Raw genomic sequence first — 24,865 nt, forward strand, 5'->3', positions numbered from 1 at the left:
GTTTAGAACAGTACAATGAATACTAAGGATCAAATTACACTGATGAACCAGGTTTGATTCATAGTATCGGTTACCAATTAAACTATTCATGCAACCAGAAGACAGTTTAGGGTTAACCCATTATCAACTCTGCCAAAAAACAATCATACCAACTTTAAAAGCTCACTTCAGAGACCGCTGCTGGCGTTTCAGTTACATTTTCTGTAAATGTATTGCATATCCTTCCTCCTCCTCCTCTCCACAAACACATTCCCCATCCTGACCCATGTGGGGGAAAAAAATAAGTCAAACAACTTCAGTCTTCATTGGGACTTAGGTAACAGACAACATAGGTAAATGTCACACTCACCCATGAAGATCTCAGGAAAGCCACTGCTCGATATGGAAGCTCTTTTATCTCCAAGTGGTATAATTTCTGGATATCGTACACATTCTAAATTATCAACAGACCCTGCCCTTTTAATACGGCTTCTTTTTTGCCATTTGAGTTCCTCCGTCCAGTCAGCTGATCGAGTGAGCAAGCCCTTCACACTGTACGATCTCGGCTTTTTGTATTGTTCCTTGCCCCTTTTTTGTTCAGCTGCAGGTCGTCTCCTCTGAATCAGAGGGCTCTGGGATGGAGAAACTGAAGGTGAATTACTTGAAGAGCTCAACTGCCTGGTGGTTGTTCTAACAAAGATTGCACTAACTGGAGGATATGGCCTGACAGTAGTGGACGTTCCTGTACGAAAGGGCCAACAGGATTTGTGTACGCTTACAGGAGTTTCTCCTTTCCATTCAGTAACACTCGGTGCATCTTTTTTGGCTAGAGAACCAGGTGCATCAAAAAATACTTCTGAATCTTGTGTTTGGCTATCTGTTAGTAATGTTTCTTCAGCATTAACACTGTGCTGCTTGCCAACACATATCTGATCAGCATCATCTGTCAATTCTCCGTCAAAGCAAAGAGGCACCTTTTCAAGAGTTGTTTCAATGTCCGAGAAAAACGCAAATCCATTTTGTGTCACTGTCAAATTAGCATTCTCTGAACTGTTGCCCAGCTCTGAGCTGTGCTCAGCAGGAGTTTCTATGGGAACCAGCCTCTCATTTTCCACTGCAGTTTTACCAAATCTGTTGTGAGATTTAGGTAATTGTAAAGTGCTACAAGATGCCTCAGTATTAGTCCCTACCTCACTCGCTTCATACTGGCCTTCAACGTCATTAGACTTTCCTATTTCATCGGCCTTTGAGGAGATATGTTCTGTATCGAGGCTGATTTTTTTGTTACCGAAGGCTTCAAGGATTACATATTGCTCAATTAGTGGCAGGGTATTTCCATTTTCTCTTTCTTGTATTTGCAGTTCCTTAGCAGCTGCATTAAATGACCCCTGCTGCAGCCTAATAGCATGCTGAATATCAGATAGCAAATCCTCATGTTCTGTGGCTGAATGAAAGCTGTAAATATCTGTATCCGAGCCAGAGCTAGCCCTTTGTTTGTCCTGGAGCTCTGCAGCTGCTGGGCGAATGCTGCTCGTCAGGTCAAAATTGTCAGCTTCAGTATCAGTCAGACCTTCATCCGCAGAAATGCTTATATCTGGAGTTTTAGTAATTGAATGGACACTGTCTAGTTCCTCAGTCTGTAAGGCCTGGTTTTCTAGTACATCTTCTTTGGACCCACTCGTGTTATTTTTACCTCGTGACGGATGTTTTCTCTTTCGGATAGAAAACACAGACGCTCGCGACGATTCAGATTTCTTCTTTTTGTTTCCTTCGTTTCCTTTCCCATGCTTTGAGTGTGTTTTCTTACCTCCTGGACCTCTCTTTGTGCCGTCAGCATCCCTGGGCCCAGCATCCTCAGCACAATCCTGCCCATCTCCTCCAGTCTTTTTCAGCTTCCCGTCCTGGTTCCCCATGCTGGCAGTCTTACCAAACAGCCAAGATCTTCTCGCTCTCAATCCATCTTCAGCCTTCTTGACATTGCAGGCTGACAAGTTATTCAGTAAACCGGCAGGCTTCTCTCTCGGAGATGCAAGGGAAACAAACGCCTGCTCGTTGCTTAGAATGTTCCCATCTGCAGGAGCAGTCTGTTTGCATAATGTGGTCCCCTCCTCTGGGACATGCTCAGTACAGTTTGCACTTCTGCAAGGCTTGTGACCAAGCAAACCAGACGGGCTCTCTACACAAGGCAAGAAACACTTCTCACTGATATTATCTGTCAATCTCTCAATTGTGTGAATGGCTTTCATAGTGGTCAGCATTTTTTTTAAATTAAAAAAATCCATTAAACTAGATTGGAGACGTACTGAGATTTCAGCTTCCCAAGAGAAGTTTTGAACAGTGCAATTGTTCTCCTGGAAGGAAAAGAGTAGGTAAAAAAAAAAGATTAATTACAGTCTGCAGAATTAGTTTAAAAATAGAAGATAAAAACATTATGCATCAGTAGTTCCTGTTCCCATAGAAACAGATTATAGTCCATGAGGACACATTATCCCCAGGAGATCAAAACAGACTAAGATTCTCCCCTCCCTAAATTCCATTCAATTTGATTAGAAGTATCCTGTCACTCCAGCAGCTGGGCTGCTGCTTTGAAACACAGTTTGGTGCTGATTATCCTTTTGCTTTCATAGAATAAACACCAGAACCAAACAGCAAACAAATTTTCCTGTCCATATTGCACATAGGCTCCACAAAACACAAGTCTTTCCAATAACAGCTGCAAAGACTGAGAGGGAATTCACTCAGTTTTGCAGCAGGATGTTTCCTGTGGCACAAGGCATTCACTCACATCACAGTAGAATAGAAATCTCAGATTAAGTGATTGTCTTATGCTGCAGCTGCAGAAGATTGGACGCAGGAGATTTAACAATAATAATAATCCTTGAATTTGATATAGGACATCAGAAGGACGTCTCAAAGCACTTCACAGGATATATTGTGTAATAGAGTGACTGGGTATTTGTAGGCAAACACGGCAGCACTATTGTACACGACAATATCCCACAAACAGCCATGAAGTGAGTGACCAACTTTATTTGGGGGATTGTAGGCCAGGACACCAGGAGAAACTCCCTTCTCCTTAAATGCTCTGAGACACTACGCTGCGTGGAGGGCGGTATATAAGTGCAAGTTGTTGTTTTTTTTTTCGAATAGAGCCAAGGGATCTTCAACATCCATTTGAACAGGACCTTGGTTTAAAGTCTCATCCAAAGGATGGCACCTACAACAGTGCAACCCCTCCCAGCACTGCATTGGAGTGTCCCACAAACAGCCATGGAACTGACACTCCAATGTACTACTGGGGAGTGTTGCACTGTTGGAGGTGCCATCCTTTGGATAAGATGTTAAACCAAGGTCCTGTTCAGGTGGACGTTAAAGATGTGAGTTCAAGTTGTCATGTGAGAGTTGAACTCACAACCAGTTGACTCAGAGGCAAGACTGGTACCACCGAGCCAAGATGACGTACTATTCAGTATAAATTCCAGACTACATGATCAATAAAAATATATTTGACTGAAAAAAATATTTAATGCAAACAAATCCAACATATTTTAAGTATCAACTTTGAGGTTTACAAACCTAATTCAAATGCTATGTTTTCTATCAAAAAGAGATATGCACTGCAGTAAGCAACAAGGATTTCAGCATGTGGAACTAGGAGCAGTAGGCTATGTACTCTGGCTCCATAAATTGCAATTTGTTAAAAGGAAAATATTATTTCCTGCTGCTTTGCCCAAAGGCACAGACTAATCTTGGTCACACATGTCAGTGTTGACAATGAGTCAGCTGGTTACTTGACCTTAGATGCCTCAGAGTGAAGCCCGACCCTCCTTGCACCCTCCCTACCCACTTCCAAGGCACGTATGAAAACACCTCTTCTGCCATGCCTTTGGTCATCTTTCCCCTCCCCCATCGGGTGCGCACTGTGAAGTATTCAAAACATACTCCCAAATGAAAGGTGCTGTATAAGTGTTAATTGTATGGTAACCCTGAACTCACCCAACATGCACCTTTCAGCAGGTCACTGTATCAGGAACACAAATGCTGATTTTGTTCCCTATCTCAGGTTTAACCCACGACAGTGGTTTTTAAACCAACTGAACCAGCATGTTTAGAACAATTCCTCACTTGTAATTTTTCACATCCACAAAATCTAGCAGCTTATCCTTGATTCTGAACATATATTCACTGTAAATGTGTGAGCCAGCAGGCGATTCAATCAGATAGGGGCAGGCATGACAAGCAACCCTCACCTGCTCCTAATTTGATATTTGCAGATTGAAGATATGTACTTCTTCAAGATATGTCACTGAAATACTGACTTCAATTTTGTCCCCTCCACCATCCTGTATCATAATCTGGGGAGGGCAATGATGCCTACTGTAGCACTTGTGTACTGCTAACCCAGCTGAGATCATGTCCATTGTAGAATTCGCCTCTGAGTCAGAAAGTTTGGGATTAAAACCCCTCACAGACTTTGAGCTCAGAGCCAAGGCTGACACTACAATTGGTGCTGAGGGAGCAGTGCATTGTTGGAGACGCCATGCTTTGGATGAAATGTTTAAACATATTTTAGTATGAAAGTTAGAGGCTTAAAATTTAAAAAAATCACTCAATCCACGACTGTTTGTGGGACACTGCTGTCTGCAATTGTCTGCCACGTTTCGCCCACAAAATATACAGTCAATTCACTTTACAGTATATTCTATGAAACGCTTTGAGACGTCTCGAAGATGTGATAAGGTGCTATATCAAATGCAAGGATTATTATTAAAAGGGTATGGGGATAGGGTAGGGCAGTCAGATTGAAAGTACAGCTTGCTCTGAGAGCTTCAATGGGCTAAATGGTCTTTTTCCTGCTGTAAATGTCTACGATTCTAGGACTTCTGAAGAGTGAGACAAATAGTTTCTTCAAACAATGTGTTTGCAGTAAATCAAATTTCTCACTTTCAAAGAAAGGGGCTGGGAATTTCTAACTGGTACGATTTGTATAGAGGCATGAGAGTTCTGATGGGTTCAATCCAAAGTGAATGAGTGGCAAATGGTATATTTGATGTATGCCTGCAGAACATCACAAGAACCTGAACCACAACAACAATAATACAGTCAGCACTCACCAGATCACTGAAAAGATACTTAAAAATCAGGTTAAATTCATAATTCTTCATTCTAGTAGTGAGATTTTGGCATTTCTCTAAACTACCAATTTGAACCCATTGTCCCATTCAAGAGGTCCAAGCAAGAATTAAGAGTTGAAGCCAGAAAATATTAGGCACAGGTTGGCAAATGTCAAGGTTTGGAATTTTGTTTGTTGGTCCAGGAGGAGTTAAAATTAATAAGCCTCAATATTAAGAAGGATCATCACATATTAAATTGAAAATCACAACACACTAACCTGGAACTTTATGTTCCCTTCAGTGTAACAACTTTACCAGAAGTGACATACAGAACAAAAAGTAATGTGTAAGCCAAGATAATAGGATTCCTATGAAATGAAAAGTGGAGACAGATAAACCTGGTTTATCGCTTAAACTGACATGTAATTTGCTACGCTTGTTCTTTTGCAAAATTATTCCATGATGTAAGTTCAAGTGTAAACAAATTAATATAAAAAGCAAATTTATACCATGCACGTAGATTTTGATCTCAAACCCATCGCCCCCTCCACAAACTTCACAATACAATTTACGTTATATAGCCCCTTTCACGTCAGGAGGAGACCCCAAATTGTATTCAGTCTGGTAGGGCACCTGAACTGGGTGAGTATCGAGCCACGGAGGGGTGGGGAGCTGAAAGACGGCTGAAAGCGTGGTCAAATAGATATGGTTTGAGACTGCCTTGAAAGAGAGGAAGGAGCAAGTGAGTCAGAGGGACTCTAGGATGGAGCAGTAAGGAGATCCCTAACTTGGATTTTTTTTTTAAAAAGTACTTATTGTACAAATACTTGTAGTATTATTTTGCAAGATAAATACTCATTTTAACATGCAAGATATCAAACAAAAATAAAGTTAGGGCACCATTAGGACAAGTACACTCAACATAAGCATTTTACAAAACACACCGTCTATGAACCAGTCACAGAAATTTCCATTCACCCCATCGTCTGGACCAAACCTGCCTTATCCCCTCAAGCTTTCCTCTTCCATACAACTGTCTACTTCCCTCTTGAAACTCACAAACTCTGCCTCTACCACTCTACTTGGCAGAACATTCCACATCCCAGCAACTCTGTGTGAAAAGGAAACTCTGAAACGTCTAAATTCTTAAGTATCCTTTTCAATTTCCAAGTTAAATATTGATGTATTTAACATTATAATTACTGTTACATCTTAGTTTTGATGAATTTAAGTATTGTGCATTCTTTTGTGGAAACAACCTCCACTCTTGGGGGGTGGGGGTAAGTGCAGGTTCAGGGCTAAACTGCTCTAAGGTGACATGCTTGCCAACAGAATGTCAGAATTTAGCCAATCCTCTGTGGCAGTCTTGTGGCAGTCTCAGAAGTCTAGTTCCTGCGCCATGAAAGTCTGCAGTCCACCTCCAAGGCACTGCTAATGACAGCCCAGCCAGCCTCATCGATAGAACTTGAAGGGGCAGACAAGTCACAAAGAATAGGGGTTCTTCCCACTCAGCTCAGGTTAACTCTGCCAAAGCCTAATATAGTGATGGGCAACCCATGGCCCAATAGCGGCTTGAAAGTGTTCATGGAGTCATCAAAAAGTGGCCCACTAAAGATTTGCACGTGTTATTCAATATTTTGTTTCCAGCAGCTACTAAGTAGTGATATTTATGGTGTGGCCATGATTCAAGAATTAAAAAAATGTATTTAGTTGGTCAACCAAAAAGATTGGTCACCATTGTTCTAATGGGTAGGGTGGTCCTAGCTGAACAAGCAGTGGGGAAGCTTATCAAACAATGGCCCACTAAGGGGTTTTAGCTGGTTAAACTCCAACAGTACCCAAATGCACATTCTGGGGTCCCCAAACCTTGTCTCTTGCCAGCCTGCATCCAATATTCCCCGGATTTAGATAATCAGGATGTGTCTCTCCATTGAGTGTGCATTCCATTCTAACACATGGGAATTTATACAATAATACTTGCATTTGATTGTGTCTTATCATGTCATTGAGACTTCTCAAAGCGCTTCACAGAACATACTGTAAAGTGGATGGACTGTGTATTTTGTGGACTAAATGCAGCAGCCAATTGCACAGAGCAGCGTCCCACAAACAGTCGTGGATTGAGTGATCACATTTTTTTTTTGGAAGGGTTTATTACCCCCAGAAAGCAATCTGCCAATCGACTAACAATTGGGCTCCTACTTACTGTTAGGTAAACAGAGGCACACGTGTGGAGTAAGGAAACTTGTCTAAGGTTTTGCCTAGCCGGGAATCAAATTGAACCTAGGTCCTCTCGCTTGCAAAGCAAGCTCACACGCATTTGAATTTCCATGTACAGGTAGGATGCATGGAACTCAGTTTGGTTTGGATACACCTAAACCTGGTGATGGGTTTCCACATGTTTCAGACAAAAGAAATGTGGAAGAAATAATGCTGTAGGCTTATATTGTTAGAATATTATCACATTATGTCTACTGGTATGTTTCTGCGGCCATCGCCAAACTAACACGCCATGCATTTTTTGCTGTTCTATGCAATGCTCACAATGGTCATATCTGGAATGGATATTTTCAATGGAATACATGATCAACCTTATCACCATACTCACCTAGCAGTCTCACGGGAGGCATGTTCTAAATATTCAGAAAATAACAAAAGGACACATGGTTCTAAACAGAATCCAGACTGAGAACGTTGTATAGATTTCCGCTCACAAAATGAAATCCAGATTGTAGTGCATGCTACCATTCTACTTCATTTATTGAGGATAGGAAAAAATAGTTTCACACAAAAAGATCATGAAAAGATCACGAATGGCACATGATTGCAAGCTACATATCAGAATTTACCAACTTTTACAAAAATCCTATTCTACACCTTTTTTAAAAAAGGCATACTCAAGAAATAAGTCAATGATACTGAAAAACTTAAACTTTTTAAAAAAGTATTATAGCAAGATATAGCTTTATAAATAATGGGACAAATTCCAAGCTTCTATCTGAATCTTCTATCCATAGGTGGGACTGAAATATTGTAGAAAAGATTCACATTATTGCAAAGGAAAAATCACTTTATTCACAGTAAAGTAAGTAATGAAACATAATGTATACATTTCCAACTAGCAATTATCCTTCAAGTGTCAACAGATTTCTATGGCATTATAACAGCTGTCTTTCAAAAGAGTAGGGAGTTTCTTCCAGTGCCCTGGCCAACAATCCCCCAAAATAAAATTTGTTACTTACTCCGTGGCTGTTTGTTGCTGTGTGCAAATTGGCTGGCATGTTTGTCTATGAAATACACAGTCACTACACTTTGCTATACATTATTCACTTTCAGGACCACGATAGACTGAATATCTAATCCAAATTTAACTGTAAGTAGTCTCAGCACATACTAAATGGACTAAATGGCCTGTTTCTATTCTGTAAATTCTACGTAAAATTCTATGGAGGACTTTGGCAAACTCAAAACTAATGTAAGGCTTAAGGCTATCCTATCTTCACCAACCAACTAGGAAAATCCAAGTTTGCCCAAATTGGTCAGCAAACTGAGCAACAGGAAACTTAAAATCCACCACATTTCTTCAGATTTTCATGAAATAGGAATACCATCAAATAGAAAATAACCTTCCGGTCGGCGGTCACCTGAGCAAAAACAAAAAATTGCATTTACATAGTGTCTTTCACGTCAGGAGGACATCCCAAATGACAAATAAGACAAGCAGGGGTGATGGGCACAGACAAAAGTCCAATTCACACAGAAGACACACATTTGGAAAGGTCAATAATTTGGTAATTAAGGTTTTAAGGTATCCTTTTCCAACTTCCTCCAAGGAAGTACAGTAAGGAAGATAAAGAATGACAGCAAAAGATACTGCTGCAAAGTGGAAAAATTTAGATTTTTTTGAAAAATGTGGCCAGGATATTTCTTTTAAAATTGTTCCCCTACGCATTTCTACTTAACCCTCTATGTCCTTGAAAGAAAATAAATCACTGCAGATCAGTACAAATGACAAAAGACATTAGAATGTTATTTTCTCATACACCAGATTTAGGTTAGCTACTTGAAACTGGATATTTGCAGTGTTAATAATCGACGACTGAAATGTACTAATGAGTGCACCTCATCTGCATAATTTGCATTCTCTAGTAATTTACAGTTGGATAACTCACTTTGACAGTTAATACTGTACAATCAACTGCAGAATATTGTAGCATCAGATTTAATGATGTGCATTAGCACCGTCAGCATAAGACAAAACAGTTTAATCGTGAATTGGCCTCTTCCACCTACAAAATGTCACGATCCATTCCAATTAGTTCCACAAAAGAGTTAATAATGAGCACGAAGAATGAGGGGAAACAGTCCAGGCCTATATTATACTTTCTTCATATTATACATAATATTTCTACAGTGATATCTGAACTACATTTGTCAATACTGTAAATTGAATGCAACATTAAAGTGGGGTCTTAGCTGCCTGTTTTTCAAGGTGTACATTCAAGACCCTATGGCATTATTTGAATAGAGAATGGCATTTGTTTACGCGTCCTGGCCAACACTCCTCCAGATTAATTGGTTATCACATCATGGTTGATTGTGGGATGTTGCTGTGAGCAAATTGAATGCTGCATTGGTCTGTAAAACGTTACTACACTTCAAAACATCTTGATCCAACAACAACTTGCAAAAGAAATTGGTCATTCACCTAACACCACATGTGGGACCTTACTGTGTGCAAATTAGCTGCCACATTTGAATACAAAAATAGTCACTACACTTTACAATAATTCATGTGAAACACTGATATATCTTGACATGAGGTACTATATCAAATGCAAGGATTATTAATGATTATTATAATAGTTTGCACCTCTTTCCAGAGCATTCCTGAAATCATAAAAAAATGTTGGTAGGATGCAACACACTACGTTTTAATTTTGTAAGCAGCGATTTTTGGGGGATGGGATATTCATTAGTGATATAAATGAACTTCATCGGCTCTGTGGTCATGGTTTGTACAAACAGTTACACAACAACAACAACAAGATTCCATTTATAAAGCGCCTTTCACGTCAGGAGGACGTCCCAAGGCGCTGCACAGTTGGGTCATGACCCGAGCAGAAGCAAAATTATTGCCTTCATGACCTAGGGATTTAGTATTAGAGGCAGTCTGTCTCCTTTAAAGAATCACAATGAAACATATTTGGGAATGTTAAGCAGTAAATGTGTATCAGATCTCCAGACTCTGAGTTGAAGCAGCCACAGCACAAGTGAGCTAAATCAAACCTAACAAAGATGGTTCAGCATCAGACGTTAATTAGGCACACGGTCGGGCTCAATGGTATCTCTGAGCAATTCTCAATGATGTCATCTGTAATCGCCATTGAAACAATCACATTGGGTTGGGGAGAAGGAAGAGGACAAAAACACACAAACTTGGCAAACAGTTTGTTTGTATCAGAACAGTAGATCCTGTGTATGGACTGGACTGCTTAAAATGAATTTAATTCATTGTTTGTAAACTCAGCTAAGGCAATGACAAGAACAGGGCATTCATTATGTTTTCCAAAGTGTACATTTCCCCCCCGCCCTTTTCCTAACACGTTTAGATAATTTGTGACATACTACAACAGTGTATTTAGGATAATGAGATATAAAGATTTTTTGGATAATATTAGTAGATAGCCCACAGTGATGCAGCATGTGTAATTTCACATCACAAGGAAAACAAGCATTTAAAAATTCCAGTTTAGAAATGCAACTTCAAAATTATCCTCAAAAGACAGAAGACATGTTTACAGTACAGTAATCCCAACAATGAAACCACATTTTATACAGTATTATAATATTCAAAGAATATGCAAGATTGGAATACACCAAAGCTAAGGTGGCATCTAGTGGCCAGCGAACCATATTGCAGCACACTTCAGAACAAATGCAGCCTTGAAAATGCTCCTCCCAAAACAATACAATTTACATTTATACAGCGTTTTTCACATCAGGGTTTCTTAAAGAGGTTTAATTCAATGTTCGGCAGTTTTACAGTACACAAGCAGTTTTAAAAAAAGGAACAATTTAAAAACAAAAAAGGCAGAAAATAAAGGAACGAGTTGGTTCACCCCAAAAGCTGCCGAAACCTTTGACGCCTCTCGGCTGCACTACTCTAATGCCCTCCTCGCCGGTCTCCCCCCTTCCACTATTCACAAAATCCAGCTCATTTAAAACTCCACCGCCCGCATTCTCATCCCGCACCAAACTCCGCACCCCAATTACTCCAGTCCTTGCCAAACTCCACTGGCTCCTGTCACAGAGCAGATTGACTTCAAGATCCTCACTCTAGTGTTTAAATCCCTCCATTCCTTGGCACTCCCCCTATCTCTCTAATCTCCTCTCTCCCCCCAGCAGTACCTGCTGTCTCTGCTCTACTGAAGCCGGCCTCCTCAGTGTCATTCGACTCCTCCACGCCACCATCAACGACCGAGCCTTCAGCCACTACGGAACTTCAGAACTCCCTCCCTCAATCCCTTCACCTCGCCCCCTCCTTTCCCATCTTCAGGTCGCGCCTGAAGACCTTCCTCTTCGACCGCACCTACAGTCACCTTCTCCCTCCCACAGGCTTGGCCTCGGGCTCCGCCATTGTTAAGTACTCTGAGAAACCACCCAGCATGGAGGGCCCTATATTGTTGTTGGTCTATTGAGCTACTTAAACAGTCAAGACCACTCCAACTTACTTACCATACGAGTGGTGAGCACTTGTATAAACATCTACTTTAATAATCTTTATAAAGTCAGACTCTTGAAGATCAAAGGAAAAAACTCCTGAATAAAACCTAAACATTACAATCATTATTCAACCCTGACTATGAATTGTAAATCAACACAAGTTGAACATGCTGATGTCACTTTACTTTCCAAATGAGAAAATTAAATCTGAAGTAGTTCAAATATTTGCTGCAAAAGTAATGCGTCCACAGCAAAACCATATGACTTCAAATTACAAGTCCTTCCTGAACTGACACAACACAACTCCTCTTCCCACCAAGTTAGTGCTTTATTACAAATTGGATCATTTTGTGTAATGGGGTATTGATTTTGCAACAACACTTTTTTTCCTTCCTGACTGTGGCTACACCATTATGAAGGTAGCAGTTGGCAGATTGAGCACATTTAGGACTCATTAGAATGTTATTTAGTAAGTAAATGGTTCAACTAATATCACTCAGCTGGAAGTGCTTTACCAAAGCACAAGTACAATTAAGGAAAGAGAAAACACACACACACCCAGCAACAAACAGTATTGAGAGGGAAAAGTTGTATACTAGATTGATGTCTGTAAATTATGAATGGCAAACTTTACATTTTTGATATTAAATATTGAACTAACATTTGTGATCTTCATGAAAATCATCCATACAATACATAGAATTAAAATAAAGTGAGCAGGAAGCAGATTTTTGTATCACCTATGCTATAACCTAAAATATAGGTCTGAAGAAAGGGACTCTCTATCAAACTATCCAAAGAAATCTAAGACAATACATAAAGTTCTATAAAAACTATCATTTAATAGGCTATTCATTCATCTTGCTAAAGAGTTACAATTTATCAACTGTTTTAAGAGAAACTAATTATTTTGGTGGTTTCATACTGCTGCTTCACTGAAACAAGTTTTAAATCCATTGCACAAGTAAACATTTATGTAAAGCAATTCCAACTGGTTCTAGGTTTACTCTTTTTATGGAGCATGTCAAAGCATCCAAAATTTGGCAACTTCTTAAATTCAGCTGTAATTCTGAAGCTAGTTTTCTCAAAGCTCTTTTAAGAACTACAGAAAACAGGCTTTAAAGTTAAGACTTCAACAACATGCCAAATTCTGGATGCTGTAAGGTGCTGCGGAAATAGAATAATTCTCGACCTAGGTGGAATATCTTCCAGTAGTCTTATAAACATGAGAACATTATCATAGTGTGGTGTAATTGTGGATAATATTACAATTAAAAATATCCACTCACCAGCATCAATGTGTACCATTAAGAATGCTCAAAAGATGTACAACAATCTTCAAAGAATAGACTTTATATAATAAAGCAATGTTCAACTTGAAGGTAATCTAATGAACCTTCCATGGGAGGTGAAGTTTCTAGGATGACTTACACTGGAAAGAGGCAACTAGTAGGAGGAGCTCTGTTGAAGGTTGCCTATTGGGCAGAAATAGTGCTTTACATAAAGTCTGTTATAAAGTAAGATAAAACTATTAGAAATTTAATTTGCCACAAATCAAATTTGTGCATTTGCCAAATTATTGTGAAAGGTTAATGTAAAATGTTAAGCTATTTATTGTTGACAATCTTTGTGGAGAACTAGTTATTTCAACAGTCTGCTGACCGCTTACATAGCCATTAGAAGAACATAATTTTGTTTTAACAACAACCTGCCAAATGCTCTGAATTCTCAATGTCATAGTAATACAATTTGGATTAAGAATCCTTATTTATACTCCACACTCCACATTGCTCTGAATTAGGCTGGGGAAAAAAACAATGCTGATGTTCTGGGTGTAATGTTAAGGAGGCGGTGATGTCTGCTGGAGGGTAGTTTGATTAGGTCTATAATATTATTTTTAAAAAAGACTGCTCAAAGCTACTGGGCAGCCTAGCAAATTGAGGTGAACAAAGCACATGGAGTGGCTGCCTGGCTCCTGACACTGCAATGAAGAGGTAATTTAGATAGACCTACCGGTCAGGAGTCTGGCTGTGTCAGGTGAACACTCTCTTTGAGTCAGAGGGTTGTGAGCTTGAGACTGACGTGAAGACTTTGAGCTCATTATATTTGTTGACACATCAATTCAGCGCTGGGGAGGATTGCATTGAATGATGTACTAGTCTTCAGATGAGATATTAAAATGAATACCACAACACTATCCCATGACATTAATGATCCCAATACATATGTCCAAACAGTTCTCATTCATGGATCTGTACTTCTGGGCATGCAACAATGGGTTCTCTTTGGTCCATTTGTGAAGTCCAGGATTTGTGGTAAACTGGAGAAGAGGCTTCATAGAGGGAGGACTCTATCCTACATTGACCTGTTGCTAAGCACCATGGAGGCAGTCAGCTTCTTAGCAGGCACATTAATTTTCCAAAGCTCCTCACCTCATATGAACCATAGAATCAGAAAAATGCCTGCTTATTTATGCTCCATGCTCCACATTGCTCTGAATTGGGCTGGGAAAGTACACATTCTATTCCAGAAGAGGAAAGTTTCAATGTATAGGTGGAACTCTACCTGCTTTGGATACAATTGCTCAGTTCAAGGTGGTCTGGGAGCAAATGCTATGAGCAAATTACTGCTGCTGTTGCCTACAAAGACACAGGCAATACATTTTACAATAAATCCGGTGAAGAGCTTTGAGACCATTCATTAAAGCACTTTATCAAATTTATGATCATAATTCACACCTGCACATTAACAACTTAGAAGGGTACAAATTGCACTGTACTTATTCATTCATTCAACTCTATTCGAGGTCTTGGGCTTGGAACACACTGAGTTGAGGAAACATTTCTTCACTCAGAGGGTAGTGAATTTATGGAATTCTCCTTATTTAAAAAAGGACATACTTGCCTTAGAGGGGGTGCAGCGAAGATTCACTAGGTTAGTTCCTGGGATGAGGGGACTAACCTATGAGGATAGGCTGAATAAACTAGAGCTGATTCTCTAGAGTACAGAAGAATTAGGGGAGATCTTATTGAAACATATCAGATTCTTAAAGGGCTGGATAAAGTAGACACTGAGGGATTGGTTCCCCTGGTAGAAGAATCTATAACCAGGGGTCACAGTCGTAAAATTGAGTTGAGGAAACATTTCTTCACTCAGAGGGTAGCGAATTTATGGAATTCACTACCCCGGAAGGCTGTAGATGCTCAGTACTTGAACATTTTCAAGGTTGAGACTGATAGATTTTTTAAAAATAGAGGTATTAGGGGATATGGGGATAGGGCAGGTAATTAGAGTTAGGTCTGAAGATCAGCCATGATCTTATCGAATGGCAGGGCAGACTCGAGGGGCCGAATGGCCTACTCCTGCCGGAAATCGAACTCAAGTCTCTTGCTTCCGAGGTGAGTTCTCTAACCACTGAGCTATTTGTTTACCTAGCTAATAATTAATGACTGGAAGAAGTTACAAGGAAGGGTGAATGAGGCCAGGATGCTGCACTCATTTAAAAAAAACTTGCTGTAATGTGAGGATGGTAAGGTGGGTATTCCGAAAGGATGAGATCAAATGAACCAAAGGTCCATCTTTATCTAAACCTCTTTTGTGATAAGAAATGATTAAAGACTGTTATAAATAATATCGGCAGCGTCTGAACAAGAACAAAACAACAATTTGTAAAGCACCTTTCACATCGGAGGACCTCCTAAGGTGCTGAAAAGTCAGGGATCAGGACCCGAGCGCGGGGACCCAGAGTTGGGATGATGGAGAGCAGAGGGGGTAGGAGGGTGACTGAAGGCATTGTCAAAAAGGAGGGTCTTGAGTCATGCCTTGAAGGAGCAAGAGAGGGAGCAAGGCGAAGGGATTGTGGGATAAAGTTCCAAAGAGTGGGGACAGAGAGGCTGAAAGCCCGGCCGCCGATAGTAGGGCAGGTCGGGGGGTAGATCTGGAGCAGGCCAGAGCTTGCTGAGCGGGAGGGAGCGGACAAGTTGAGAGGGGGTCAGCAGGTCAGGAGGAGGCAAGACCATGGATGGCCTTGAAAGTGAGGACGAGGATATTGAATTCTATCTTCTGAGGGATGGGGAACCAGTGAAGCCGGACGAGTGTGGGGGGTGATGGGGTCACAGAATCTGGTGCGGGAGAGGATATGAGCTGCAGAGTTCTGGATGATCTGCAGCTTGTGGAGGGAAGAGTTGGGGAGGCCAACAAGGAGGGAGTTTCTGTAGTTGAGTGTTGAGGTGACAAATGCATGTATGACGGTTTCAGCGGCCTGAGGGTTGAGGCAGTGGTGGAGTAGGGCAATGTTGCAGAGGTGGGGGAAGGCAGAGCGGGTCATTGCACGGATATGCAGGAGAAAGGACAGTTGAGGGTCGAACAAGAATTCCAGGTTCCTTAACTAGCTTGGTGAGGTGGAGTGTGCAACCGTGGATGCTGATGATGCCAGTGCCTGAGGTGCGGAGGTGCTGGCGTGAGCCAATCAGGAGGGACTCGGTCTTGCTGACATTCAGCAAGAGAGAAAGTTGGCAACATGAGAAAGTTGGCTCTCATCCAGGACTTGATGTTAGACAGACAGGATGTCAATTGTCCTCGAATCGATGGTGGAGTCAGAAAGATAGAGTTGGGTGTCATCTGCGGACATGTGGAAGTTGACCCCATGTCTGCGGATGATGTCACCAAGGGGGAGCATGTAGAGGTTGAAGAGGAGGGGACTGAGGACAGAGCCCTGAGGAACACCACACTAGACTGTGCGGGGGCTGGAAGAGAAATTGTTGGCGGAGATAAATTGGAGATGGTGTGAGAAATAAGACCTGAACCATTCAAGGACAGAATTTTGAAGGTTGAGGTGAGAGGAGAGGCAGTGGAGGAGGATGGATTGGTCCAGAGTATTGAAGGCCGCAGGGAGGTTGAGGACAACGAGGAGGCAGAGGGAGCCCTGGTCACAGATGGACAAAATGTCGTTTGTCACCTTGACCAGAACAGTTTCTGTTCTGCTCACAACACGGAAACACGATTGGAGGGGCTTGTAAAGGGAGTGGTAGAAGAGGAATGAGCGAAGCTGGGAAGCAATGAGTCTTTCAAGGAGCTTTGAAAGAAAAGGGAGGTTGGAGATGGGCCAGCATTTAGAAGGCAGGGATGGGTCCAAGGAAGGTTTTTTCAGGATGGGGGTGATTATATCTGTTTTTTATGGAGAAGGGATTGGGGCCAGATGAAAGGGAGAGAATCATGGTTTCGGAGAGTATAGGGATGAGGAGGTGGAGCTGGTAGGTAAGGGGAGGAGTGGGGATGGGGTCAAGGGTGGTGTGTTTCATGTTGCATATGGTGGTGATGAGAGAAGGGGAAGACAGGTTAAAAATGTGGAGGAAGGGATGGGTAGGGGTCAGAGTGTGGGGGGAGAAAGGGAGAGAGTGGCGGTTGGGAGGGCGGAGGCAGTTGAACTTGATTTTGGACTCAAAGAAATCCAGCCTCTCCTCACAGTCAAGCTTGAGAAGAGAATGGGTGAGGTGTGGGAGGGAAGACAGAGGAGCCAGTTGGTGGTGAAGAATAGGAGTCTGGGGTTATCTTTCGCTTCCAAGATTATCTTGGAGTAGAAGGATGATTTGGCGGAGGCGAGGGCGGAGCGGTACATTTTGATGTGGTCCCGCCAGATCTACCAGTTGACCGTTAGGTGAGACTTGAGCAAGGTGCATTCAGGGGCCTGCACCTGACCCTTAAGGGAGCAGAAGTGGCTGGTGTACCAGGGTGAGATTCACGAGTAGTAGGTGGTTTGGGAGGTGAGGGAGGCAAGGGCATCAAGAGTGGTGGAGAGGGAGTTGTGTAGGAGAATGAGCGAGGAGGTTAAATCAGTGCAAGTGGTAGGCCAGAGGTGGAGGAGTTCAGATACCTCCAGCGCAGCAGAGAGGGATTGCAGGGAGATTTTTTCCAGGGGCGATAGGAGATGGAGATGGGTTTGGTGGCAGTGGAGAAAGGGATTGAGGAGTTAAAGGAGATTAAATGGTGATCGGAAATGGTTTTGTCTGCGATTGTGATATCCGAGACATTAGGGCCCCGGGTAATCACCAGGTCGAGTGGATGGTCATGAATATGGATGGCAGAGTGGATGTAGAAGGAGAGATTATGAGAGGAGAGGGGAGAGGAGAAATCTGAGGAGATAGAGCAGGAGGGGGTGAAGTGAAGATTGAATTCGCTGAGGATAAGGAGGCATTCAGAACAGAGGCAGAGGGAAGCTAGGAGGTGGGGGAGGTTTTGGCGGGGCATGGAGATGGGGGAGGTTTTGGTGGGGCAGTAAATTAGGAGAATTTTGAGTCAACAAGACTGCAAACATTTATCTATATTTTCTGGTATAGAAGTATGACACTATGAAGGGATGAGAATTGTTGCAACAGGCTATCAAGAACAAAGGGGTACGAATAATTAAGCAGCGAGTCTATGGAATGAAACAGATACGATAGGTATGATATTGATACTGGTTACAAAAGATATTGTAACTCTACATTTGTTTTCAATTTCTTTATAACAAGAGATAAATGGCAATAATTGCTGGGAAGAGCTGGAAATTGTTTCATGTGAATACAAAAGCTGAAGCAGTTTAATACTCACATTTACAAAGAAACTATAAACAGTGATGGTTGATGCTCTAACAATTACATTCAAGATCACCACTTTAACTGGTATATTATAGTGAGGTACATACTATGTAATGTTCCATTTTAGCGCTGTTGAGTTTTCAGTTGCCTAAATGTCCCAAACAACATCCAATCTCACACTACAGAATTGGCAGAAATCTCAACAAACTACCAGAATATAATCATTTCAATTGTGTAAGCTTCATGAATACAATACAATTTCCATTTATTCTTTCTCTTCCAGCCTTTCACTTTGGGAAGATGTCTCAAAGCGGTTGAAATAATTAACACCAAATGTTGCATGATATAACTGAGCTTAATTCCAATTAATACTGAGCAGAGTAAACATGACACTAATGTGTGTGTGCGTGCATGTGTTAGTTAAAAGAAGTAACAATTTCACTTCTGTAATGTGACGTTTGTTTTTCTGTAGATGGCGCTGTGGCATTGCTTTTGAAAGGTAATTTAACTATTTTACAGGGTATTTTTCAACTGCTCTGTTTGAGTGTGGAGATACTCCATGCAAAAGTTCAAATGCAGAGTTCCAAAAGAGAAAACAAAGCTATTAGGAATGCTTTCAATATACCTTCCAATATGAGAAAAAATGTGAATCAAAATTTCGACCTCCAAGATAATATTTGAATTCTTCTTTTCTTTTGCTTTAGAGATCAACCATATCAAGTTCCTCTCTCAGCAGACCATAAACAAGTAGCTCCATTTTGAAATAAAACAGATCCCAATGAATTCCAACCACATCAACAACAACAACAACAGAATTACAATTGTAAAGATATATGTTTTATTTATCAGAGAAGGACATCCTTTTTTTCTCATCTTGGGATGTAGGCGATTCTGGAAGATCCAGTATTTATTGTCCATCCCTGGTTGTCCTGACTAAATAATAATAATCCTTGCATTTTGATTTATAGCACCTTATCACATCGTCGATATGTCTCAAAGCACTTCACAACTAATTCTGTAAAATGGCTTGACTGTATGATTATTACAGTCAAACTGAAAGAGCTTGCCTCTTGAAAGAAGTCTTGAGTTTATTATGGGTAGGGTGGAGTTCAATAAACATTGGCCAAGTGGATCTTTCAGTGCACTACCTAACGTGCAGACAATCTCACAGGATGCCAGGATGGGGAGAAAAAGACCCATTTTAGCGGTGATGATTTGAGTAACTTGGCAACAGGTCTTCTAAGGGCATTGTAATCATCGTAATAATTGTTAGTGGATTGGTGGATCTTTTTCCGGGGGTAATAATACCTCAAAAAAAAATTGGTCACTCAATCCATGACTGTTTGTGGGACACTGCTGTGCGCAATTGGGCAATTCATATACAATATGAAGTGTTTTGAGCCATCTCAACGATGTGATAAGGTGCTATATCACATGCAAAGATTGTTATTCTGATTAAAGGGGTTGCTTGTCCATTTCAGAGGATGTTGAGTCAACAATGTAGTGTTGGTAAGCAGCTAGATATTATCAGAATGTATTGAAAGCGCATTTTGACTGACAACAGCTGAAGGGCATCAACCTGGAAATAAACTGAATAAAACATCCATGTCAATGAACATCAATGTTACTGTTTTTTAAACAATTAGAAATAGCAGTTGTTTGGAGCAAAGGTGAATTCAAAACTATGATCAGTCTCAGGGTTAGGATAATTGTTACAGATCACTTTACATTTATTTGTTCATGCAGTTTATCATGTTATAATAAATAATAATAATCCTTGCATTTGATATAGCCCTTTTCACATCTTCTCGACATCTCAAAGCGCTTCACAGAATAGACTGTAAAGTGAATTGACTGTATATTTGTGTTATCATCTTATCAGGTTCGATCAGGTTACTGCCTACGAGTTATCCATTACACTCCCAATTTCAGTCAGAAAATACATGTTGTTATTCCAATTTTTTTCACTATCAATTCTGTGCTGTACACTTGTTAATTGAGCTTCCAGCATAGTGTATATGGAGTTAATTTCTTTGTGTAGGTGCAATTGGTTTCTACAAATCATATGTTAGACCAAGGATAATTCAACCCAATATTTATATAAAGGGTCACAAGTTACAGCAAGACATATAGAGCTAATGTGTAATGGCCTTCATAGAATGTAAATGTTACAATTATAGGGATTGTAATATTTTCAAAATGTTGAGGTATGTAGGGAATCCCAAATCATAGTCTTAGGTTGACACTCCAGTGTAGCCATGGGGGAATGTTGCCATCTTCAGATGAGACTGATGAGTTAAACTGTGGTCTCACCTACATATTCAGGTGGACGTTAAATATGCCATGGCAGCATACAAAAAGAGAAGGTTTTTCCTCCCGTTTTGGCCAACCATATTTTAGAAAGAAAATATTTTTTTTTAAAATTGGGTCATTGACTTCATGGCTGTTTATGGGTCATTGCTGTGTATACATTATTTTGATGTGTTGAACACTACATCAAATGCAAGAATTATTATACACTGTTTGAATTAACCTTGCTCTGCTCGCTGACCATTCATACAGTGGTACCAGCAGTATTCTTGTGTCTCAATGGGTTGAGAGTTCACATGGTGAGTCATTCTCCAAAACCAAGTTAGTATCAGAGATACCACCAACAAATCGTAATGGCTGTTTGTACATGATGAGCAAATCTCATTTACTGCAGGTCCTGTAAAAGCAATGGCTTCACCCACCGTGCTGGCTTCCAGGAAGTCAGAAGAACCATCTGGAATTGCAGGGTAAACGCAGTATTATTCAAACTTCAGACTGATCCTTTTTATATAATTATTCTCAAAACCATTTAAGCAAAGTATCATTAATAACTCTCCTGGGATTAATTAAACCCCCTCCATTACCATCTGAAGAGATGAGGAAATGGTTCTATTTCTGATGGTAACCATGGTGATGGGTGTCGGCAGTATGAAGGCCAGGGAGAGTTCTTAGCAGGGCTTATTTGAAGAGCCTCCTTAACACATTGCAGGGGAGTGCAGTTTCCACTCAGTTTCCAAATTCTAATTGAAAGCCAGAGATAATTAAATAAACCATTAGCATCTCTGTTCACTTCTCCCTGTCCCCACTCCGGTTAGCATCGTGGCTATTCAAGGTTAAGACATGAGAATGGATTAGTAATTGGGTAAAAAGAGGGTAAAGGTAGTAAGGACAAAGTAGTGAGCGGTATTGAGTGAGAGATATCAACTGAGTTGTCTCGAGGATTTATATTGGAATCCTTCCTGTTCCAACTTTAGAGAGCCTGTTATCCATACTAATTTAAACCAATCCCATTATAAATGTAGACAATTGTCAAATAACGGATGATGATGCAAAATACACATTGACTATCAATCACAAACTTGTTCCATCAGGAGTTATACTGATATAACAACAACAAGATTTCATTTATAGAGCGCCTTTCACGTCGGGAGGACGTCCCAAGGTGCTGGACAATTGGGTCAGGACCCGAGCAGGGGGGAAATGGTCAGTGTGAGGGGAGGGAGGGAGCGAGGAGGGGGTAGAGAATTGAGAGGGGAGCTGAAGGCACGGTCGAAGTGATACTATAGCACAAGACCAAACCAGCCCTTCCCCTCTGACTTTCTCTATTTCTCTAACTTTCTATCTTTCTATCTTAATCTCGTTCTGATCTTTTCGTTATAAAGTACCTCGCTCTCAATTTCTGATTTTCATTCTGTGACTCAACTTTCTATCTGTTTCTGAGTTTGTGTGACTTTCTCTCTCCATTTTGTTTTCTCTCTGATTATTTTGTTTTCTCCCTTTTTCTTAGGTTTGGCTCTTTCTCTGACTATTTCTTTGACGGTCTCTAACCTTACATTGTACATATAACAAATTGTTGAATGAATATACTTAGCTCCTACACTGTGCAACTGAATTGCAGATCTGGTAACTTTGTGCATGCGAGTACGACTCATTTTTTTGCCAATGCTGTGCTTGGGTAGCGAGCGGATATGTAGTGTTCCACAGTCAATGTAAATAATCTTGACTAAGCTCAGTACATGGTAATTATGTTTGCAGATGACAGGAAGACAGGAAGAATGGTGATATCAGAGGAAGCAAGCAAAATATTAGAAATAAGACATTGAATAAAAGAACAGAAGGCAAATAGACTCTGTGGGTGAGACAGAACATGCCAAAAGGGAAGGTGAAAGACATCTAGGAGTCTTAGTTAACTCATTGCTCAACATGTTCAGAAAGTGTAAGACAGCAATAAACAAGGCATTAATGGGCAATATTGACAAATCAATTGGGTTCAGATCCCCAAATGTCATACTCAAGATGTGTCGTGTTCTGGTCAAGCTGCACATATGTTCAGTTGTGGTTGCTGTGACATAGGGGCTGTCCAAGTCCCAGAGGCTTTAGCCTTGAAAATGAATATTTCAGAAGGGATCTGTTATAGTGAAATAATATCTTCAGATGTGCAAAGCAACAAGACAAGCATTTGTAAAAAAATAATTGAAAGTATTTGTTTCAATTGTTACAGATTACCAGGAAAACCAAAGGATCCAATATGGAATGTAGAATTTAGTGATACCACTCACAAACCATTTAATATGCCATAAACACTGTGTGCACACCTTAAGCAAAGCTGTGCGATGAGCTTGTTTGGGTCATAGCTCATGAACAATATAAGATCTTATCAAAGCTTCACTAACCAAAGGGGTTTACTGTGTGATCCGGCAGGTCCTCAAGTTAATGCAATGCGACCATGCTGTTCTTTGTTCTTCAGTTTCATTTAATCGGCCTTCTTTCTTGTGTCTGGCAATTTTATTTGTACTTGAAAGGCTTGATGTTCGCTTAGGTATCTTTATCTTGTTCCTGCCGCTTGGCTTTGTCTGAGTACGTGTGTGCTGCGTGCATGCTGCATCCGTGCGAACATGCGTGCTCTGTGACACACGATGCCACAGCTCCAATGGGAGTTGGTGCAGCCACGACATGTAACTGCAGTGCGTACGTGCTATGTGCATGCTTATGTACGTATGTGCTCTGTGATACACAATGCTACAGCAACACTGGGTGTTGGCATGCCTACCAGGTGTAACTGCTGCGCAAAACTGCCATACATGCATAATAAGCTTGTTTAGGTCATAACTCATCAAAGATCGTAGATCCCTGAAAAACTGACTGACTGGGTGTAGCATTGTCTCAGTGCGTATGTGTAGCATTGCCTCAGTTTGTGTCTGAAACATTGCCCCAGTAATTGCTTGTAGTATGCCAGGCAGAAAGGCAACATTGCTGACTGATTCTACTCTGGATGTAGCCATATTATAATGATGGATGAGCAATGATTCATGGTTTTACTGCTTGTGAACAAGGGTTGTCTTTTTGTGCACCTCTGGCAGGTGATTTAAAGCAGCAATTGTGGAAGAGGACTGGGAGCATAGTATTTGCCAGCACCCTTTGCTGTACTTAATAATAATCCTTGCATTTGATACAGCATTTTATCATGTCATCAACACTTCTCAAACACATGCTGAATGGCTGAGGAATGAAAAGGCCAATCACATTTTGGAGAAAATCCATTGCATAATATCTTGTATACTTCTTTTCCCAGCCTCCATTTTCAAAGAATAGAGGCATTGTCTCATTAGCAAGAAAACTATAAGTGGGGAATATATTCTTACTGGTGTTTTATAAGCAATGCTGAGACCACGCAATGTTTATGAGGAAATGGAAAGCTAAAAAAAAGACTAATGTTGGTATAGTTCATTTGCGATTATCCAGATGATGTGTTATTGATGAACCCCTATGCCCCCACCCTATGGAACACCATCCTACATTCCCTTTGCCTCTCTCCCTCTCTTGCCTTCTTCAAGGCATGTCTCAAGACCCTCCTCTTCGACTGTGGCTTCAGCCACCGTCCTACCCTCCCTGCCCTCCCTGATACCACAACCCCCGCGCTTGGGTCCAAATCCCTGAATGTCCAGCGCCTAGGGACTCCCTCCATATGTGAAAGGCGCTATACAAATGTAATTTTGTATTGAATTGTAATCCAGTACTTACCTTGTTTGCCATGGATCTGCAACAGGATTCAGTCCAATTTAACGGATATATTAACATTTTGCTAAACTAGTCGTTAGGCAAGCCCCAGCCTGCTCTATCTGCCCCTGTCGGCAGACAGACTTTTAGCTTCTTTGCCCCCACTCTCTGGAATGTCATCCTGAAGTCCCTCCGACTCCCTTCCTCCTTCACCTCTTTGACTGAGATTTCCCTTTCCTACCTTACCCGCACACCCAGCTCAGGAGGTCAGCCAGTACCATTAGTTGCGTTGATTCATCTTCCAAAAGTGAAAAGAACTATGTAAATGTAAATTTGTATTGCAATTTGTATTTGTGTATTGCAATATTGCAAAATCATTTGTAAACAGGAAATGCTCAGTATAGCCATTCATTATTTCACTATCAGCTGGCTTTTTTCAATGTA

At 40.9% G+C, this 24,865-nt stretch overlaps 1 protein-coding gene across 3 annotated transcripts in view; it reads right to left on the reverse strand.

Moving 5' to 3' along the window:
* fmn2b (formin 2b) overlaps nt 1-2,087 on the reverse strand; it is a 237,454-nt gene extending 235,367 nt beyond the window's left edge. For all 3 annotated transcript variants that reach the window (XR_487913.2, XR_487914.2, XM_007893908.2), the window contains exon 1: nt 350-2,087. Coding sequence is in view for 1 of the 3 variants with exons in the window: in XM_007893908.2 (XP_007892099.2) it covers nt 350-1,892 (1,543 nt within the window). In the remaining 2 variants the exon portion in view is untranslated. The remainder of the gene's footprint in view (nt 1-349) is intronic.
* Between the last annotated feature and the right edge of the window lie 22,778 nt (nt 2,088-24,865).

The sequence above is a fragment of the Callorhinchus milii genome, unplaced genomic scaffold, assembly GCF_018977255.1.
Source record: "Callorhinchus milii isolate IMCB2004 unplaced genomic scaffold, IMCB_Cmil_1.0 Scaffold3, whole genome shotgun sequence".
In the NCBI taxonomy this organism is placed as follows: domain Eukaryota; kingdom Metazoa; phylum Chordata; class Chondrichthyes; order Chimaeriformes; family Callorhinchidae; genus Callorhinchus; species Callorhinchus milii.